The 19,685-nt window shown below is 43.6% G+C and overlaps 1 protein-coding gene across 1 annotated transcript in view; it reads right to left on the reverse strand.

Moving 5' to 3' along the window:
- The window catches only part of LOC134351291 (sodium/myo-inositol cotransporter 2-like), a 152,089-nt gene that overhangs the window by 76,643 nt on the left and 55,761 nt on the right, over nucleotides 1-19,685 (reverse strand). The window contains exons 6-7 of the mRNA XM_063057356.1: nucleotides 16,248-16,353; nucleotides 494-574 (exon numbers count right to left, since the gene is read on the reverse strand). Of these exons, the coding sequence (XP_062913426.1) occupies nucleotides 494-574; nucleotides 16,248-16,353 (187 nt within the window). The remainder of the gene's footprint in view (nucleotides 1-493; nucleotides 575-16,247; nucleotides 16,354-19,685) is intronic.

Consider the following 19,685-nt stretch of genomic DNA (forward strand, 5'->3'; position numbering starts at 1 on the left):
TTTGATGGTGCATTAACTATGGCCACTGGAAATTTTATTTCAGACAGATGGCATTTGCCTGGAAAAACACAAATCAAAGTTGAATGAGATCATCACAACACCCTATGATCACACTAATGCCACTTGCTGCTTCCATTATTAGATACAGCTGTACAAATTCTGAGGTGACCGTCAAAGACAAAATTTAAAGGTCTTCAGGTGCATGTGAAAAAGCTGCAAAAAACTTTGGAGACAATTTTTAAGACATCTTCTGAGATATTTTACAAAAGCCTTAAAGTGCCATAGCTTTTATTCTTGGTTCTGAAATTAAGTAAAATCCTTCAGGTGAGACTTTAAACCAAACCCAGCCTGTCTTTCATGTGAACATACACAAGCCTTGATAAAGCTCTTATAGACCATGGGAGTTCTCATACAGAATGCTAATGCTTTTTTCAGGAACCTTTCTCCTAATTTTATAATGTTGGAAATATATCAATTATTTAGATACACTTACCAAATACCATAAGAATCATAGCTCCTAACAGCATGATTACTGTTTGCAGTGTGTCTGTATATATTACTGCAGCCAGCCCACCTATAAAAGGAGAAGCTCAAATAAACCTTCAAAATATAAATAAGAAGTCTACATTACAAAGTGCCATGTCAGTCTGAGTGATACACAATACCATTTTATATTTTCTCTCTACTTCCTCCTCCTACTCCACTAATGATTTACAACACATTCTGCTAAATATCAAATATCCTTACACCAGGTCTCAGTTATTTACTTTAAGACAAGTTATTCTGGGCTCAATGTCTTCTCTTCTGTCCTGGGATCTGTGGCTCTTCTCAGATGGTCTTCTGAGATGGTTGTAGCTCAGGCTACCAATTTAACCCTCAGCAGATTGCTGATCATTGATTCCTGGTTGATTAAGGGTTTCTGTTTCGGGAAGACTCTGAATGACTTTCCGCAAACACACTCCTCTACAAGTATCTATTTTACTGTTTTTTAATTTCTGAAGTTTTTTTGATTGAGATACAGTGCAGAACAGGTCCTTCTGGCCCCTTAAGCCACGCTGCCCCAGGAACTCCTGATTACTCCAATTTAACCCTAATCTAATCATGGGACAATTTCCAATAACCAATTAACCAAACCTGTAGATCTTTGGATAGTGGGAGGAAACAGAGCACCTGGAGAAAATCCATGTATTCCACGGGGAGGATATACAGAGGATGCCAGAAGAGAACTCCGAACTCCAACTGTCATCGCATTGTGCTAACTTCCACACTACTGTGGTGCCCTTTATAAAACTCCATGATAACTGTAGTGTATTCATTCAGATCCTTTGATGAGTCATGTCTCAGTCCATGAGCTTGAAGTCATTGTGTAGCCACTTCTCTGCCTCCCGCAACTACCTCTAGTGCCTTGCTCTTTAGCCTCTGCCTGTTTGCAAATGATCAGGTGTCCCATAATGCACTGTACGGATGGAACGGTAGGGTAGGCATTCTTGATCATAGTGTAACTGGTCAAGTGTGTTGGGAACTCTGGTGCTGCGGGTGATGTGTTTATGATAATTGGGCAGAGATTTCCTGAAGCAAGCCTGACGATGGTCCCAGGCAATCATTTGAAAAGCGCCAGGGTAGGTTGTTTTTTGCTTGCTAATTATGACATAGAGTACTTGCTTAACACCTGGTTTTGGCTGTATACAAACTGTGGTCAGAATCACGGAGAAGAACTCGCTCAGTAAGTAGAATGGATGGCACTTAATCATGAGTTGTTCCAGGTTGGGAGAACAAGCTCTTGTGTAAAAGGATCAAGTGCTTTCCCGGCTTACATGATGAATGAACTTTTCTTGGGCTTCATACAATTGATACCTTTACCCAGCTTGAAGCCTGAAAAGAGATTAAGCTCTTGTGTGTTATTGAGCTTAGTAACATGGGGTCATGTCAACATACAAAAGAGCTGTTCATTGACTTCAGCAAGGTGCTGAGGTCAAGAACATTGAGAGTTTAAAGTTCCCAGAAGTAAACATCACCAATAGCCTGTCTTGGTACAGACATGTAGATGCCACATCAAGAAAACTCCCCAACTCTTCTACTTCCCCAGGAGACCGAAGAAATTTGGCATGCCCTATCGATCCTTACCAATTACCTCAATGTAATATATCTGGATGCATCTTAGCTTGATATAACAACCGCTTTGGCCCTGACTGCAAGAAGCTGCAGAAAGTTGTTAAGACACAGCTTACTGTCTAGTATGGAGGGGACTCAACACAAGATCAGAAAAAGCTCCAGAAAGGTGTGAACTCAACCAGCTCCATCATGGGCAGTAGCCTCCCCAGCATTAAGGACATCTTCAACAGGAAATGCCCTCTTCAAGGATGAGGTACAGAAGTCTTAAGACACATACTTAACGTTTTAGGTTCAGCTTCTTCTCCAACTGCCATGAGATTTCAGAATGGACAATGAACCCATGTACACAACCATAAATTTCTTTTTTCTTTTTTTTGCTCTTTTTTTGCAATACTTAATTGATTTTGAAAAAAGATATTTCTTGTTTAATTTGTAGATTTTTATTATTATGTATTGCAATATTCTGCTGCCACAAAACAGCAACTTTCACAATAAAAGCCAGAGGTGTAAAAAGTCTTTTTTTTAAAAACACAGCTTGGGGAGAAGGGTCCGCACTGCGCAGGTGCGTGACGTAGCGCACCAAGGTTTAAAAACAGACTACCATATACAGCGGCCATCGTCGTAGCAGCCACTGTCGGAGTGGACTGAGTCAGAGTGGAATGGCTTTGGCGAGAACAGGCAGAGGCCAGGGTAGGTTCCAGTAAGTTTTTTGTTCAGATTGTTTAGAGTAGAGAGAATGCCAGGCAGGATGTTGGAATGCTCCTCTTGCAGGATGTGGGAAGTCAGGGAGCCCTCCGGTGTCCCTGACAATGACGCATGCAAGAAGCGCATCTAGCTGCAGCTCCTGACAAACCGCGTTAGGGAACTGGAGTAGGAGCTGGATGACCTGCGGATCATTCGGGAGAATGAGGAGATTATAGATAGTAGCTACAGGGAGGTAGTTATGCCAAAGGAGCAGAGGACAGGAAATTGGGTCACTGTCAGGCGAGGGAAGAGGAAAGGGCGGGCAGAGCAGGGTTCCCCTGTGGCTATTCCCCTCAACAAGTATACCACATTGGATACTCTTGTGGGGGATGACTTACCTGGGACAAGGTGCAGTAGCCAGATCTCTGGCACTGAGTCTGGTTCTGCAGTGCAGAAGGGAGGGTGGAAAAAGAGGAGAGCGGTAGTGATAGGGGACTTGATAGTTAGACGTACAGATAGGAGGTTCTGTGGTCATGACAGAGAATCCAGGAAGGTTTGTTGCTTCCCGGATGCCAGGGTCAAGGATCTCTCTGATTGCTTGCATGACATTCTGAAGTGGGAGGGTGATCAGCCAGATGTCGTGGTGCACATCGGTACAAATGACATAACAAGGAAGAGTGAAGAGGTCCTGGAGAGTGAGTATAGAGAGCTTGGTAGGAAGTTGAAAAGCAGGACCTCGAGGGTGGTAATCTCAGGATTGCTACCTGTGCTACGTGCCAGTGAGGGTAAGAATAGGATGCTCTGGAGGATGAACAGGTGGCTGAGGAACTGGCATAGGGGGCAGGATTTCAGATTTCAGGATCATTGGCACCTCTTCCGAGGCAGGTGGGACCTGTACACTTGAACTACAGGGAGACCAATATCCTTTCAGGGAGGTTTGTTGGTGCTATTGGGAGGCTTTAAACTAGATTTGCAGGGGGATGGGAACCAGAGTACCAGAGCTGACAGTGGGGCTGGGGTGAAAATAAATGATGTTAAAAGTTCAAGCAAAGCCGCAAATAGAAAGGTTGTAAATGATGGTTAAAAATCTTCTGAGGTGTATATATTTCAATGCTAGGAGTATTGTGTGGAAGGCAGACAAGTTGAGGATTGACACGTGGAATTATGACGTTATAGCAATTAGTGCTTGTCAGGGAAAATATTACAGCAGTGCTCAGGCAGGACAGATTAGAGGGCTTGTCTACTGAGTCCTTATGGGTGGAGCTGAGAAACAGGAAAGGTATGGCCACATTAGTGGGGTTGTATTATAGACCACCCAATAGTCAGCGAGAATTGGAGGAGCAAATCTGCGGAGAGATAGCAGGCAACTGAAGGAAACAAAATTGTGGTGGTAGGGGATTTTAATTTTCCACATATTGATTGGGACTCCCATACCGTTAGGGATCTAGATGGGTTAGAGTTTGTAAAATGTGTTCAGGAAAGTTTTCTAAATCAATATATAGAGGTACCAACTAGAGGGGATGCAATATTAGATCTCGAGTTAGGACAAGTGACGGAAGTGTGTGTAGGGGAGCACTTTGGTTCCAGTGATCATAACACCATTAGTTTCAACTTGATCACAGATAAAGATAGATCTGGTCCTAAGATTGAGGTTCAAAACTGGAAGAAGGCCAAATTTGAAGAAATGAGAAAGGATCTAAAAAGCGTGGATTGGGACAGGTTGTTCTCTGGCAAGGATGCGATTGGTAAGTGGGAAGCCTTCAAAGGTGAAATTTTGAGAGTGCAGAGCTTGTATGTTCCTGTCAGGATTAAAGGCAAAGTGAATAGGAATAAGGAACCTTGATTCTCAAGGGATATTGCAACTCTGATAAAGAAGAAGAGAGACTTGTATGACATGTATAGGAAGCAGGGAGTAAATAAGGTGCTTGAGGAGTATAAAAAGTGCAAGAAAATACTTAAGGAGGAAATCAGGAGGGCTAAAAGAAGACATGATTTCCTTGGCAGACAAAGTGAAGGATAATCCAAAGAGCTTTTACAGGTATATTAAGAGCAAAAGGATTGTAAGGGATAAAATTGGTCCTCTTGAAGATCAGGGTGGTCGGCTATGTGCAGAACCAAAAGAAATGGGGAAGATCTTAAATGGGATTTTTGCATCTGTATTTACTAAGGAAACTGGCATGAAGTCTATGGAATTAAGGGAAACAAGTAGTGAGATCATGGAAACTGTACAGATTGCTTGCTATCTTGAGGCAAATTAAAGTGGATAAATCCCCAGGACCTGACAGGGTATTCCCTCGGACCTTGAAGGAGACTAGTGTTGAAATTGCAGGGGCCTTGACAGATATATTTAAAATGTCGGTGCCTACGGGTGATGTGCTGGAGGATTGGAGAATGGCTCATGTTGTTCCGTTGTTTAAAAAAGGATTGAAAAGTAATCCAGGAAATTATAGGCTGGTAAATTTGACATTGGTAGTGGGTAAGTTATTGGAGGGAGTACTAAGAGACAGAATCTACAAGCATTTGGATAGACAGGGACTTATTAGGGAGAGTCAACGTGGCTTTGTGCGTGGTAGGTCATGTTTGACCAATCTATTGGAGTTTTTCGAGGAGGTTACCAGGAAAGTGGATGAAGTGAAGGCAGTGGATGTTGTCTACATGGATTTCAGTAAGGCCTTTGACAAGGTCCCGCATGGGAGGTTAGTTATGAAAATTCAGTCGCTAGGTATACATGGAGAGGTGATAAATTGGATTAGACATTGGCTCAATGGAAGAAGCCAAAGAGTGGTAGTAGAGGATTGCTTCTCAGAGTGGAGGCCTGTGACTAGTGGTGTGCCACAGGGGTCAGTGCTGGGTCCATTGTTATTTGTCATCTATATCAGTGATCTGGATGATAATGTGGTAAACTGGATCAGCAAATTTGCTGATGATACAAAGATTGGAGGTGTAGTGGACAGTGAGGAAGGTTTTCAAAGCTTGCAGAGGGATTTGGACCAGCTGGAAAAATGGGCTGAAAAATGGCAGATGGAGTTTAATACAGACAAGTGTGAGGTATTGCACTTTGGAAGGACAAACCAAGGTAGAACATATGGGGTAAATGGTAAGGCACTGAGGAGTGCAGTGGAACAGAGGGATCTGGAAATACAGATACAAAATTCCCTAAATGTGGCGCCACAGGTAGATAGGGTCGTAAAGACAGCTTTTAGTACATTGGCCTTTATCAATCAAGGTACTGAGTATAGGAGCTGGAATATTATGATGAGGTTGTATAAGGCATTGGTGAGGCCGAATCTGCAGTATTGTGTTCAGTTTTGGTCACCAAATTACAGGAAGGATATTAATAAGGTTGAAAGAGTGCAGAGAAGGTTTACAACGATGTTGCCGGGACTTGAGAAACTCAGTTACAGAGAAAGGTTGAATAGGTTAGGACTTTATTCCCTGGAGCATAGAAGAATGAGGGGAGATTTGATAGAGGTATATAAAATTTTGATGGGAATAGATACAGTGAATGCAAGCAGGCTTTTTCCACTGAGGCAAGGGGAGAAAAAAACCAGAGGACATGGGTTAAGGGTGAGGGGGGAAAAGTTTAAAGGGAACATTAGGGGGGGTTTCTTCACACAGAGAGTGGTGGGAGTATGAAATGAGCTGCCAGACGAGCAGGTAAATGCGGGTTCTTTTTTAACATTTAAGAATAAATTGGACAGATACATGGATGGGAGGTGTATGGAGGGATATGGTCCGTGTGCAGGTCAGTGGGACTAGGCAGAAAATGGTTCGGCACAGCCAAGAATGGCCAAAAGGCCCGTTTCTGTGCTGTAGTTTTGTATGGTTTCTATGGTTTCTATATTCAACTGGATTCAATTCTGACTCTGCTTCTGAGATGGAGAAACAAGATTGGCAGGAATTATTTGCCTTAGTGGGCATTAAGGTGGAGCTGATAGTGGTGTTCAAAATAATGGGGACTCAGACACAGACAAGGCAGATTACAGCAAACATTTTCTACAGTGTAGGTTTAAGGTAAGAAGGTAAAATGGGCTACAAGGAATCTCAGACTCTGGCCATACTCTTACTACATTTCAGATCTAGTGACAGAGTCAGAGAGAAGTACATCACAAAAGCAGATCCTTTGGCCCATCTAGTCCATACCAAACCATTTAAACTGCCTACTCCCATTGGTCTGCAATGGACCATAGCCCTCCATACCCATACCATCTATGTACCTATCCAATCTTCTCTTAAATGTTGAAATCAAGTTCACAGGCACCACTTGCGCTGGCGGCTCATTCCACATTCTCATGACTCTCTGAGTGGCCCCTTTAAACTTATCACCTTTCACCCTTAACCCATGATCTCTGGTTGTAGTCCCACCAAACTTCAGTGGAAAAAGACTGCTTGCAATTACTTGATCTATACTGCTCATAGCTTTGCATACTTCTATCAAATCTCCTCTCAATCTTCTACGTTCCAAGGAATAAAGTCGTAATCTGTTCAATCTTTCCTGATACTCAGGTCTTCCAGTCCTAGCAACATCCCTGCAAATTTTCTCTGTACTCTTTCAGTCTAATTGTAGGCAGGTGACCAGAACTGGTCACAATACTCCAAACTAGGCCTCATCAATGTCTTATACAACTTCAACATAACATCCCATCTCCTGTACTCAGTACTTTGATTTATGAAGGCCAATATGCCAGAAGTTTTCTTTATGACCCTATCTACCTGTGGCAACACTTTTAATGAATTGTGAATCTGTATTCCCAGATCTCTTTATTCTACCACACACCTGAATGCTCTACCATTCACTGTGTAAGAAAGACCCTGGTTGGTCCTACTGGTGTGCAACACCTCATACCCGTCTGCATTAAATTCCATCTGCCATTTTCAACCCATTTTTCCAGCTGGTCCAGATCCCACTGCAAGCCATGATATCCTTCCTTACTGTCTACTACACCCCCAGTCTTTGGGTCATCCACAAATTTGCTGATCCAGTCAACCACATTATCATCCAAATTACTGATGTAGATGACAAACAACAATGGACCCAGCACCAATACCAGGCGACTGAAACTTCTTGAGCAACCTCCCATGCAGGACCTTGTCAAGTGCCTTGCTGAATTCCATGTGGACAACAGACATTACATTGCCTTCATCAACTTTCCTAGTAACTTCCTCAAAAATCTCTCTCAGATTGGTTATGCTCTTAACATATCTGTAGACACCCTTAGGACTCTCCTTCATCTTGGCTGCTAGAGCAACTTCACGCTTTCTTTTAGCCCTCCTGATTTCTTTCTTAGGTGTTTTCTTGCATTTCTTATTCTCCATAACCACCTGTTATACCAACCCGGCCATAGACGACTGCAAGTCCTCCTTTGGAGCTGTTCTGAGCCCCAGCAGCACCCATGGGAGACAATCATGCCAACACTAAACAGTCAGGGAAGCCCTCAGAGTAGCCTTTGGAGCAATGAAATCACTCGCATAGGCCACTGCACTGCAGGTGATATGCTGTGATGTGATGTAGCCTAACACCGAGGTTCTGGGCCATCACACCCCAGAGGTCTGATATTGGGGACCACGGTTAGAGCAAGTATCAGATGGGGTGCCAAAACCAAGTAACCTAGATACAGATGAACACCCGAGTCATATCTGTTGTCAATGCTAGAGGGATGACTTTTTGCCAGCTGGTGGTACGTTTATGGTAAGGAGATGTGTGAAACCGCAGGAGGGGGGCAGAGGTCCAACAAGGTCAACACTGACATGCTCAAACTGTCACTCAGGAACCTCAGAAGGTGCTAATGGTGCCTGAACATGATGGTGAATTTTTGCCCGCTGACTACACTCCAATCACACATGTTCTTTCTAGGCCATGCCAAATAAACTTTAGTGCAATCAGTATCTGTGAGGCCTTCTGGCTTGGATGCAGGAGACCATGAATGGAGCTGAAAACAGCCCATCTCTAGTTTGCAACCACGATGGAGCGAGGACAACCAGTTGAGACATAGCATAGGAGAGAAAGCCCAACTTCCCCAAACTTAATGTCAGCCAACCGCAGGCCCGTGACTGCCGTTCGGTAAGCCTGGACCTCTGTGTCAGTACCTTGGTCAGCTGTCATGCCAGCATAGTCAACCCTGTGTGTGTGTACGGCTTCAACGGCTGGCCGTGAGAGACAATCAGCCACAGTATTATTTTTCCCCTTGATATGTTGTACAGTATATCCATTGTCAACTCTGATACGTAGGCCAGATGGCATTGCTGCCGTGCAGACCAAGGGTCTGATATTTTGGCCACTGTGTGCATGAGGGGCTTGTGGTCAATGAACGCTGTGAAATGGTGACCCTCTGGAAGAAAACAAAAATAGCAGGCGGCCAGACAGAGACTAAGAAACTCACAGTCAAACGTGCTGTCCTTACTTCCTCTCGGGGGGACAGAATTGCTGACTGAGGAAAGCGAATGGCTGCCACATGCCTCCAACCAACTGTTCATGCACCGCACCCACAGCATAGACTAAGGTGTCAGTGGTAATGGCTATGGATGCATTGGGGAGCGGCTACGGCAGTAGGGTCATGTTAGAAAGAGCTCATTTGGTATCATCAAATGGCCTGGTCATGTCCACTGACCAGTCGACCATGTGATGAGGGGTATTGCCTTTAAGCTCACTATCTGGGGGAGCACAAGTTCAGCAGCTCATGGAATGAAGTGGCAATAGAAATTCACCATACCTAAAAACCCCTGTAGTTTTTTCTAAGCAGTGTGGAACGGTGGCAGATCCATAATAGTAGTTACTTTTGATGGAAGGGGTTTCACACCTCCTGTGGAGATGCAATGGCTAAGAAAGTCAATGGTTGACAATCCAAGCTGGCATTTAGCAGGGTTAATAATCAACCAGCATTGGCAAAGTGTTTGAAAAGTGTACAGAGATGAGATATGGGTTTGGATCCAGATGCACTGGCAACAAATATGTCATCCATGTAACAAAAAGAAAATCGAAGACTTTTAATATGGAGTCTCTCAGCCATTGGAAAGTCTGTGCTGCATTTGTGAGCCCAAATGGCACACGCAGAAACTCAAAAAGGCCAAATAGTGTTATCACAGTTGTTTTGGGAATGTCCTCCAAGTACACAGGCATCCAATGGTAGCCCTTAACAAAATCAACTTTGGAAAAAATTGACGTTCTGGCTAAGCATGCCAGAAAACCTTGGATGTGTGGGACTAGGTAATGATCGGGTCAATGGCCTTGTTAAGGTGTCAGTAACTACCACACGGGCAGCAACCACCTTCAGACTTAGAAAGCACATGGAGGAGTGAAGCCGAGGGGCTATTCAACCAGTTTAGAATGACAAATCTTTCCACATTGGCAAACTCAGCCTTTGCAGTTACCAGCTTTTCTGGGTCCAGTCTACGCGCATGGGCATGGACTGCCAGGCCAGTTGTGGAAATGTGGAGCTCAACCCCATGTTTTGTGACTGTAGTGGAGAAAGTAGGCTTGGTGAGGTTTGGGAATTCACCCAAACGCCGAGTAAATTCGCATGCAGTGGTGCATGCACTTGACAGAGTCGTTGTGGGGAACTTACTGGGGGAGCAGGAAACGACCAAAGTCCTTGACATCCACAAGCCAGCAGTTCTTAAGATCAGTCCTTGGGCACACAAATTGGCATCAAGCAGAGGTCTAGCCACTTCAGCCAGGACTTTAGTCCACTGAAACACAGCGTCACCCGTCATGTCCCATAAGTCTGAATCCTGGTATCATTGGCAGCCTCCAGCAAGGTTCTGTCACTCTACACTTTCTCATCAATAGGCAATGATGGCAGCACACTCACTTGAGCACCCGTGTCACACTGGAAATATCACCCTGAAAGGATGTCCACAATGAACAGTAAACGACCCTGGTAGCTGGAACCCACAGTGTTCACATCCCTCTGATGTCCCGATGCTCTGGCACTGTCGATCTGCAAGGCAGTTGCCACTTCCGGGAATTCGTACCGAAGTGAGCCTGGTAAAACACAGATCCGGCATCATCTGTTTCGCAGTCGTGGGTGTCTTTATGTTGGAGGCCTTGCTGACTGGGCTTATTGAGACAGGGAAAAAAGGAGGAGTTATGCACTGCTGCCTGGCTGAGTGTAGACTATCAGCCATTTTCGCATGCTCCTTTTGTCCTTCACTGTGCATTAGTGAGGGCTATGCAAACTTGATCAGGAATTTGTTGCATGAAGAGTTCTTTAAAAATAAAACAAGGATGGTGATATCCCAGGAGAGACAGCATGTGGTCCATTAGCTCCGATGGCTTAGCATTGCCGAGACCAGGTAAGGAGAGCACCTGCTTGGCGCTCAGACTCCGATAGTCCAAAGGTCTGTAAAAGGTGAGTTTTCAGTGTTCGGTATTTATCATGTTCAGGCTGGTGTTCAAGCAGACTCACCACTCTCGCAGCCGTGTAATTACTGAATAATGCTGTCACGTAGAAGAATTTGGTGTTGCTGGTGGTGATTTCTTGCAGAGCAAAATGGGCCTCAACTTGTACAAACCAAGCGATGGCATTTTGCTCCCAAAACTCCGGCAGTTTCAAAGTGTCTGCATTGGCCAACATAATCCATACCTCTGGAATCATCCTAGAGCATCAAGGTCACTGACGCAGGGTTTCCCAAATAAAATGAAGTGAGGCATTTTATGTTTAACGAAACCCTTAACACATTTTTTTGAACTCTGAAACCTAAACACTAAAAATCCTTAGGTAACAACGTCATAACATCAGACCAGCCTCTCAAAGCGAAATCCCAGCTTAATGTCACTTGTTGTAAATGATGTACATTTCCCCCAATTACATTACTCTACACGTCGACTGTTTATTCATTTCCTGAGCTGCTGTCAGGCCTGCAAATTTTCTCTAGTATTTTATGTGTGTTGCTGTGGAATTCATTGCCCCAGATGGCAGTATAGGCCAGGTTATAGGGTGTATTTAAAGAAGAGATTGATAGGTTCTCCATTGGCAAAGGCATCAAAGATTATAGGGAGGAGTCAGGAGAATGGGGTTGGAAGGATGGAGAAGATGGAGGAGAAGATGGCAGCGCGCCGCGCGTGCACAGCTCTCCAGTGAAAATGATATCGTATCTGTTAAATAGGGGCTGTGGACAATTCTGATTTGATGGAGAATGGACGTGAAAGCACAGAGGAACATCTGGAGAAATCTCTGAAATGCCCATTCACTGCTGTCGTTACTGTGTGGTCGTGAATCTTTCGTGAATCTTTCGGAGGGCAGGCCTCAAAATCCCCGGCCTTGCCTGCTTTTGGCGACCAAGAAGGAGGTCAAATCGTTCAGACAGAGATGGCGCTCAGTACTCGGTGTTGGAGAGCTGATCAGAGCTCGAAGTTTTCCGATGACTCAGAGTCGGATTGTGGTCGGCATGGCAGGGAGAGTTTTTCTTCCTTCTCCCGTCTGCGTGAGATGTGGGACATTTGAGAAACTTTGAACTTTACTGTGCTCACGGGGACTTCTTCATCAAGTTATGGTATTGTTACACTGTTTGTAACTATATGCTATAATTATGTGGTTTTGTCAGTTTTTTCAGTCTTGGTTTGTCCTGTGTTTTGTGATATCACACTGGAGGAAATAATGTATCATTTCTTAATGCATGCATTAGTAAATGACAATAAAAGAGGACAACATGTCTTCATAATCATAGATGGCAGAGCAGATTGGATGGGGCAAACAAGCACCTTTCCTTTGTTCGCTATTACACTTCCTGCAGTGTCTCAGTAAAACCTCCTGAAACTCACTTTAGTAATATCACTTTAGTAATATACCTCTTTTGCAGAAGAAATCCCTGGTAACAGAAGTGAATTTCAAAAATACAGGTGAAGCATGTGTTTCCTCACACTTACTTCTCTCTCTTTAAATAGTCAGCTAATTAGATGTTAATTATTGTCAGTTAAGTTTATGAATAGAAACACAGAATGATGGAAGTACTCAATTCTGATGAAAGTTTGATGGCCTTAAATATAAACCCTGTTATTCTTCTACATCTCAGATTTCCTGTGTCTATTTTACCTTTTTGTTGAGCCATTGTTTGCATGACTTGGCTGACCTTTAGGTGTTGAATAAGTGTTGTTGAAGCAGAGAATAATGATTACGCAGGAGTCAGGAGTTTGATAAGTGAGAGATTCTGGTGCAATATGGAAAGACATACATCTAGTTGTTTGTGTCTTATGTTAGCTTCAGAATGGCATCAGTGTTTCTGGCTCACAGCTCCAGTGAACTCAGTTCAGCCGTGATGCTGTCCCTGTTACACTTGCATGTTCTCCCTGTGCCTGTGTAGTTTCCTCCAAGTGCTCTGGTTTCCTTCCTCACTCTAAATAAGTTTAGATCTGTAGATTAAATGGTTAACTTTCATACGGCGGGGGGTCATTGATGGGAATTTTGGGAGACAAAATGGGTTCACGTCAGATTAGTGTACTTGAAACATAGAAACATAGAAAATAGGTGCAGGAGTAGGCCATTCGGCCCTTCGAGCCTGCACCGCCATTTATTATGATCATGGCTGATCATCCAACTCAGAACCCCGCCCCAGCCTTCCCTCCATACCCCCTGACCCCTGTAGCCACAAGGGCCATATCTAACTCCCTCTTAAACATAGCCAATGAACTGGCCTCAACAGTTTCCTGTGGCAGAGAATTCCACAGATTCACCACTCTCTGTGTGAAGAAGTTTTTCCTAATCTCGGTCCTAAAAGGCTTCCCCTCTATCCTCAAACTGTGACCCCTCGTTCTGGACTTCCCCAACATCGGGAACATTCTTCCTGCATCGAGCCTGTCCAATCCCTTTAGGATCTTATACATTTCAATCAGATCCCCCCTCAATCTTCTAAATTCCAACGAGTACAAGCCCAGTTCATCCAGTCTTTCTTCATATGAAAGTCCTGCCATCCCAGGAATCAATCTGGTGAACCTTCTTTGTACTCCCTCTATGGCAAAGATGTCTTTCCTCAGATTAGGAAACTAATCTGCACACAATACTCCAGGTGTGGTCTCACCAAGGCCTTGTACAACTGCAGTAGTACCTTCCTGCTCCTGTACTCGAATCCTCTCGCTATAAATGCCAGCATACCATTTGCCTTTTTCACCGCCTGCTGTACCTGCATGCCCACTTTCAATGACTGGTGTATAACGACACCCAGGTCTCGTTGCACCTCCCCTTTTCCTAATCGGCCACCATTCAGATAATAATCTGTTTTCCTATTTTTGCCACCAAAGTGGATAACTTCACATTTATCCACATTAAATTGCATCTGCCATGAGTTTGCCCACTCACCCAACCTATCCAAGTCACCCTGCATCCTCTTAGCATCCTCCTCACTGCTAACACTGCCACCCAGCTTCGTGTCATCCGCAAACTTGGAGATGCTGCATTTAATTCCCTCATCCAAGTCATTAATATATATTGTAAACAACTGGGGTCCCAGCACTGAGCCTTGCGGTACCCCACTAGTCACCGCCTGCCATTCTGAAAAGGTCCCGTTTATTCCCACTCTTTGCTTCCTGTCTGCTAACCAATTCTCCACCCACACCAATACCTTACCCCCAATACCGTGTGCTTTAAGTTTGCACACTAATCTCCTGTGTGGGACCTTGTCAAAAGCCTTTTGAAAATCCAAATATACCACATCCACTGGTTCTCCCCTATCCACTCTACTAGTTACATCCTCAAAAAATTCTATGAGATTCGTCAGACATGATTTTCCTTTCACAAATCCATGCTGACTTTGTCCGATCATTTCACCGCTTTCCAAATGTGCTGTTATCACATCCTTGATAACTGACTCCAGAAGTTTCCCCACCACCGACGTTAGGCTAACCGGTCTATAATTCCCCGGTTTCTCTCTCCCTCCTTTTTTAAAAAGTGGGGTTACATTAGCCACCCTCCAATCCTCAGGAACTAGTCCAGAATCTAACGAGTTTTGAAAAATTATCACTAATGCATCCACTATTTCTTGGGCTACTTCCTTAAGCACTCTAGGATGCAGACCATCTGGCCCTGGGGATTTATCTGCCTTCAATCCCTTCAATTTACCTAACACCACTTCCCTACTAACATGTATTTCACTCAGTTCCTCCATCTCATTGGACCCTCTGTCCCTTACTATTTCTGGAAGATTATTTATGTCCTCCTTAGTGAAGACAGAACCAAAGTAATTATTCAATTGGTCTGCCATGTCCTTGCTCCCCATAATCAATTCACCTGTTTCTGTCTGCAGGGGACCTACATTTGTCTTTACCAGTCTTTTCCTTTTTACATATCTATAAAAGCTTTTACAGTCCGTTTTTATGTTCCCCGCCAGTTTTCTCTCATAATCTTTTTTCCCCTTCCTAATTAAGCCCTTTGTCCTCCTCTGCTGAACTCTGAATTTCTCCCAGTCCTCAGGTGAGCCACTTTCTCTGGCTAATTTGTATGCTACTTCTTTGGAATTGATACTATCCCTAATTTCTCTCGTCAGCCACGGGTGCACTACCTTCCTTGATTTATTCTTTTGCCTAACTGGGATGAACAATTGTTGTAGTTCATCCATGCAACCTTTAAATGATTGCCATTGCATATCCACCGTCAATCCTTTAAGTGTCATTTGCCAGTCTATCTTAGCTAATTCACGTCTCATACCTTCAAAGTTACCCCTCTTTAAGTTCAGAACTTTTGTTTCTGAATTAACTATGTCACTCTCCATATTAATGAAGAATTCCACCATATTATGGTCACTCTTACCCAAGGGGCCTCTCACGACAAGATCGCTAATTAACCCTTCCTCATTGCTCAAAACCCAGTTCAGAATAGCCTGCTCTCTAGTTGGTTTCTCGACATGTTGGTTCAAAAAACCATCCCGCATACATTCCAAGAAATCCTCTTCCTCAGCACCTTTACCAATTTGGTTCACCCAGTCTACATGTAGATTGAAGTCACCCATTATAACTGCTGTTCCTTTATTGCACACATTTCTAATTTCCTGTTTAATACCATCTCCGACCTCACTACTACTGTTAGGTGGCCTGTACACAACTCCCACCAGCGTCTTCTGCCCCTTAGTGTTACGCAGCTCTACCCATATCGATTCCACATCTTCCCGGCTTATGTCCTTCCTTTCTATTGCGTTAATCTCTTGAAGGTTAGTGTGGACTCAGCAAAGAATTCTCTTCCATGCTGTATGACTTTGAGACTACTAATTATTAATATAAATATGAGTCTATTTCTAATGATAGTCAATTAGGCCATATGACACAGGAGCAGATTTAGGCCATTCAGCCCATCAAGTCTGCTCTGCCATTTCATAATAGCTGATCCCAGATCCCATATTCTATTCAACCCCATACACCAGCCTTCTCACCATACCCCTTGATGCCCTGACCAATCAGGAATCCATCAGCTTCGACTGAATACACCCATAGGATCCAATTTGATGCCAGTCCAAATGATGAGACCTACCTCCAACAGTGTAGACTGCGGTTATGATGAGTAGACTAATCACAGCAAGGTACAAGTCCCAATGCAAAGCCAGGTGAATAAAGAGAGCTCCGGCATAGATATCAACCTGGGGAAAACACATGCATGAGGTGAAGGATGGCAACAATAATAAATCACCACAACTGGGCCAAAAAATAGTTCACTCATTCCAATAGCTGTTACAGAGTACCATGCAATTAACATAAGAATGAATATTCTTAGGAACACGTTCAATCAATATAAATAACAAATGGGAACTAAAACAAAACACACTACACCCATTTTTGAACTATTAAACATCAAAATTTACTGACTATTGTGTTGCAGAAATATTGCATGCACATTGCACATAATCACACCTGAACACGGTACAGGTAATCCTTACTTTCTAGGCTCCTTAAAGTTTCAGAATGTAGACATTTGCTGCAGGCACTCTATTGGCAAAGGGATCAGCATAGAATATCTTTGTCCAGTGTTGTGCTGAAATCAAATAGCCAAGTAAACTAATCTCTTCTGCCTAAACAATATCCATATCCTCCCATTTTCCTCACATCAGGTACCAATATAAATGTCTCTTAAAAGTGCCCAATATACATATCTGCCTCTACTGCTACCCCAGGCATCCACTACCCCTGTGTACAAAACTTGCTCCTCACATCTCCTTTGAACTCCCCCCCCACCTTAAATTCATACCCTATATTATAGACATCTCAACACTAAGATAAAGATGTTAGTTGTCTACTCTATCTCTGCTTCTCAATCTGATAAATCTCTATCAGATCTCCCTTTAGTGTCCGCCTCTCCAGAGAACACAGCTCAAGTTTGTTCAACCTCTCATGATAACACATGCTCTCTAATCCAGACAGCATCCTGGTAAACCACTCTGCACCCTCTCTAAAGCCCTGACATTCTTCCTATAATAGAGCAACCAGAACTGTATGTAATACTCCAGATGCATCCTAACTAGAATTTTATAAAGCTGCAACATAACTTCCTGACATTTGAACTCAATGTCTTGACTAATATAGGCAAACATGCCATATACCTTCCTAATCACCCTGTGCAGCCACTTTCAGGGAGCTATGAACTTGCACCCCAAGATCACTTTGCTCATCTGTTAAGTCTCTTTGTACTTTTTAACAAACTCATGTATTTTTCACTCTCACTGGCAGAAAGCGATATAGCAGCTTAACTAATGGTTTATCACCCTTCTCATTGGCTAAGTATTAGCACGTTACCCACCTGATGTAATTGTTTTAATTATGTGGCCTAATAACCAGTTTTTCCCTATCTAAGGCATCTCTTATCTATAAAAGTGATGGTTTTTTCAGGGGTGCCATCATTTTGCTTTTGTCTTTGCTGTGCATCTACTTCTTCATCTGTCAGCTCGTCATTTCATTTGCTTAGTGTTTATATGTTTGTTTGTACTTTAAAATAAACTGAAATCTTAAAATTCAGACTGCTTATCATTCCTGACTCCTGAAAGAACCCCAAGGATCAGAATATAAACAGATCCAATAATGGGCAAGCCAATTCTGAATCCAAATGACCAATTCACAATGCAATCTTGTGCACCTTAATGTTCTGGATGAGCATCCCATGAGGGTCCTTGTCAAACATCCACAGCTCTACCTTCATCAATTACCAATGCCACCTCGTCAAAAAACTCAGTCAAGTTAGTAAGACACTATTTGCCCTGTTCAAAGCCATACTGGCTCCATAAGACCATAAGACAAAGGAGCAGAAGTCAGCCATTTGGCCCATCGAATCTGCTCCACCATTTTATCATGAGCTGATCCATTCTCCCATTTAGTCCCACTCCCCCGCCTTCTCACCATAACCTTTGATGCCCTGGCTACTCACATACCTATCAATCTCTGCCTTAAATACACCCAACGACTTGGCCTCCACTGCTGCCCGTGGCAACAAATTTCATATATTCACCACCCTCTGACTAAAAAATTTCTTCGCATTTCTGTTCTGAATGGGCACCCTTCAATCCTTAAGTCATGTCCTCTCGTACTAGACTCCCCCACCATGGGGAACAACTTTGCCACATCCACTCAGTCCATGCCTTTCAACATTCGAAATGTTTCTATGAGGTCTCCCCTCATTCTTCTGAACTCCAAGGAATACAGTCCAAGAACGGACAAACGTTCCTCATATGTTAAACCTCTCATTCCCGGAATCATTCTAGTGAATCTTCTCTGTACCCTCTCCAACGTCAGCACATCCTTTCTTAAATAAGGAGACCAAAACTGCCCACAGTACTCCAAGTGAGGTCTCACCAGCGCCTTATACAGCCTCAACATCACATCCCTGCTCCTATACTCTATTCCTCTAGAAATGAATGCCAACATTGCATTCGCCTTCTTCACTACTGATTCAACCTGGAGGTTAACCTTAAGGGTATCCTGTACGAGGACTCCCAAGTCCCGTTGCATCTCAGAACTTTGAATTCTTTCCCCATTTAAATAATAGTCTGCCCGTTTATTATTTCTGCCAAAGTGCATAACCATACACTTTCCAACATTGTACTTCATTTGCCACTTCTCTGCCCATTCTTCCAATCTATCCAAGTCTCTCTGCAGACTCTCCGTATCCTCAGCACTACCGGCCCCTCCACCTATCTTCGTATCGTCAGCAAACTTCACCACAAAGCCATCTATTCCATAATCCAAATCGTTCATGTACAATGTAAAAAGAAGCAGCCCCAACACTGACCCCTGTGGAACACCACTGGTAACCGGCAGCCAACCAGAATAGGATCCCTTTATTCCCACTCTCTGCTTCCTGCCAATCAGCCAACGCTCTATCCACGTATGTAACTTTCCCGTAATTCCATGGGTTCTTATCTTGTTAAGTAGCCTCATGTGTGGCGCCTTGTCAAAGGCCTTCTGAAAATCCAAATATACAACATCCACTGCATCTCCCTCGTCTGGCCTACTGGTAATTTCCTCAAAAAATTATAATAGGTTTATCAGGCAGGATTTTCCTTTAAGGAATCCATGCTGAGTTCTGCCTATCTTGTCATATGCCTCCAGGTACTCTGTAACCTCATCCTTGACAATCGACTCCAACAACTTCCCAACCACCGATGTCAAGCTAACAGGTCTAAAATTTCCTTTTTGCTTCCTTGCCCCCTTCTTAAATAGCGGAGTGACATTTGCAATCTTCCAGTCCTCCGGAACCATACCAGAATCTTTCAACTTTTGAAAGATCATCGCTAATGCCTCCGCAATCTCCACAGCTACTTCCTTCAGAACACACGGGTGCATTCCATCTGGTCCAGGAGATTTATCTACCTTTAGACTATTCAGCTTCCTAAGTACTTTCTCTGTCGTAATTGTGACTGCGCACACTTCTCTTCCCTGCCACCCTTGAGTGTCCGGTATACTGCTGATGTCTTCCTCAGTGAAG

Source organism: Mobula hypostoma, chromosome 9, assembly GCF_963921235.1.
Source record: "Mobula hypostoma chromosome 9, sMobHyp1.1, whole genome shotgun sequence".
Taxonomy (NCBI): Eukaryota; Metazoa; Chordata; class Chondrichthyes; order Myliobatiformes; family Myliobatidae; genus Mobula; species Mobula hypostoma.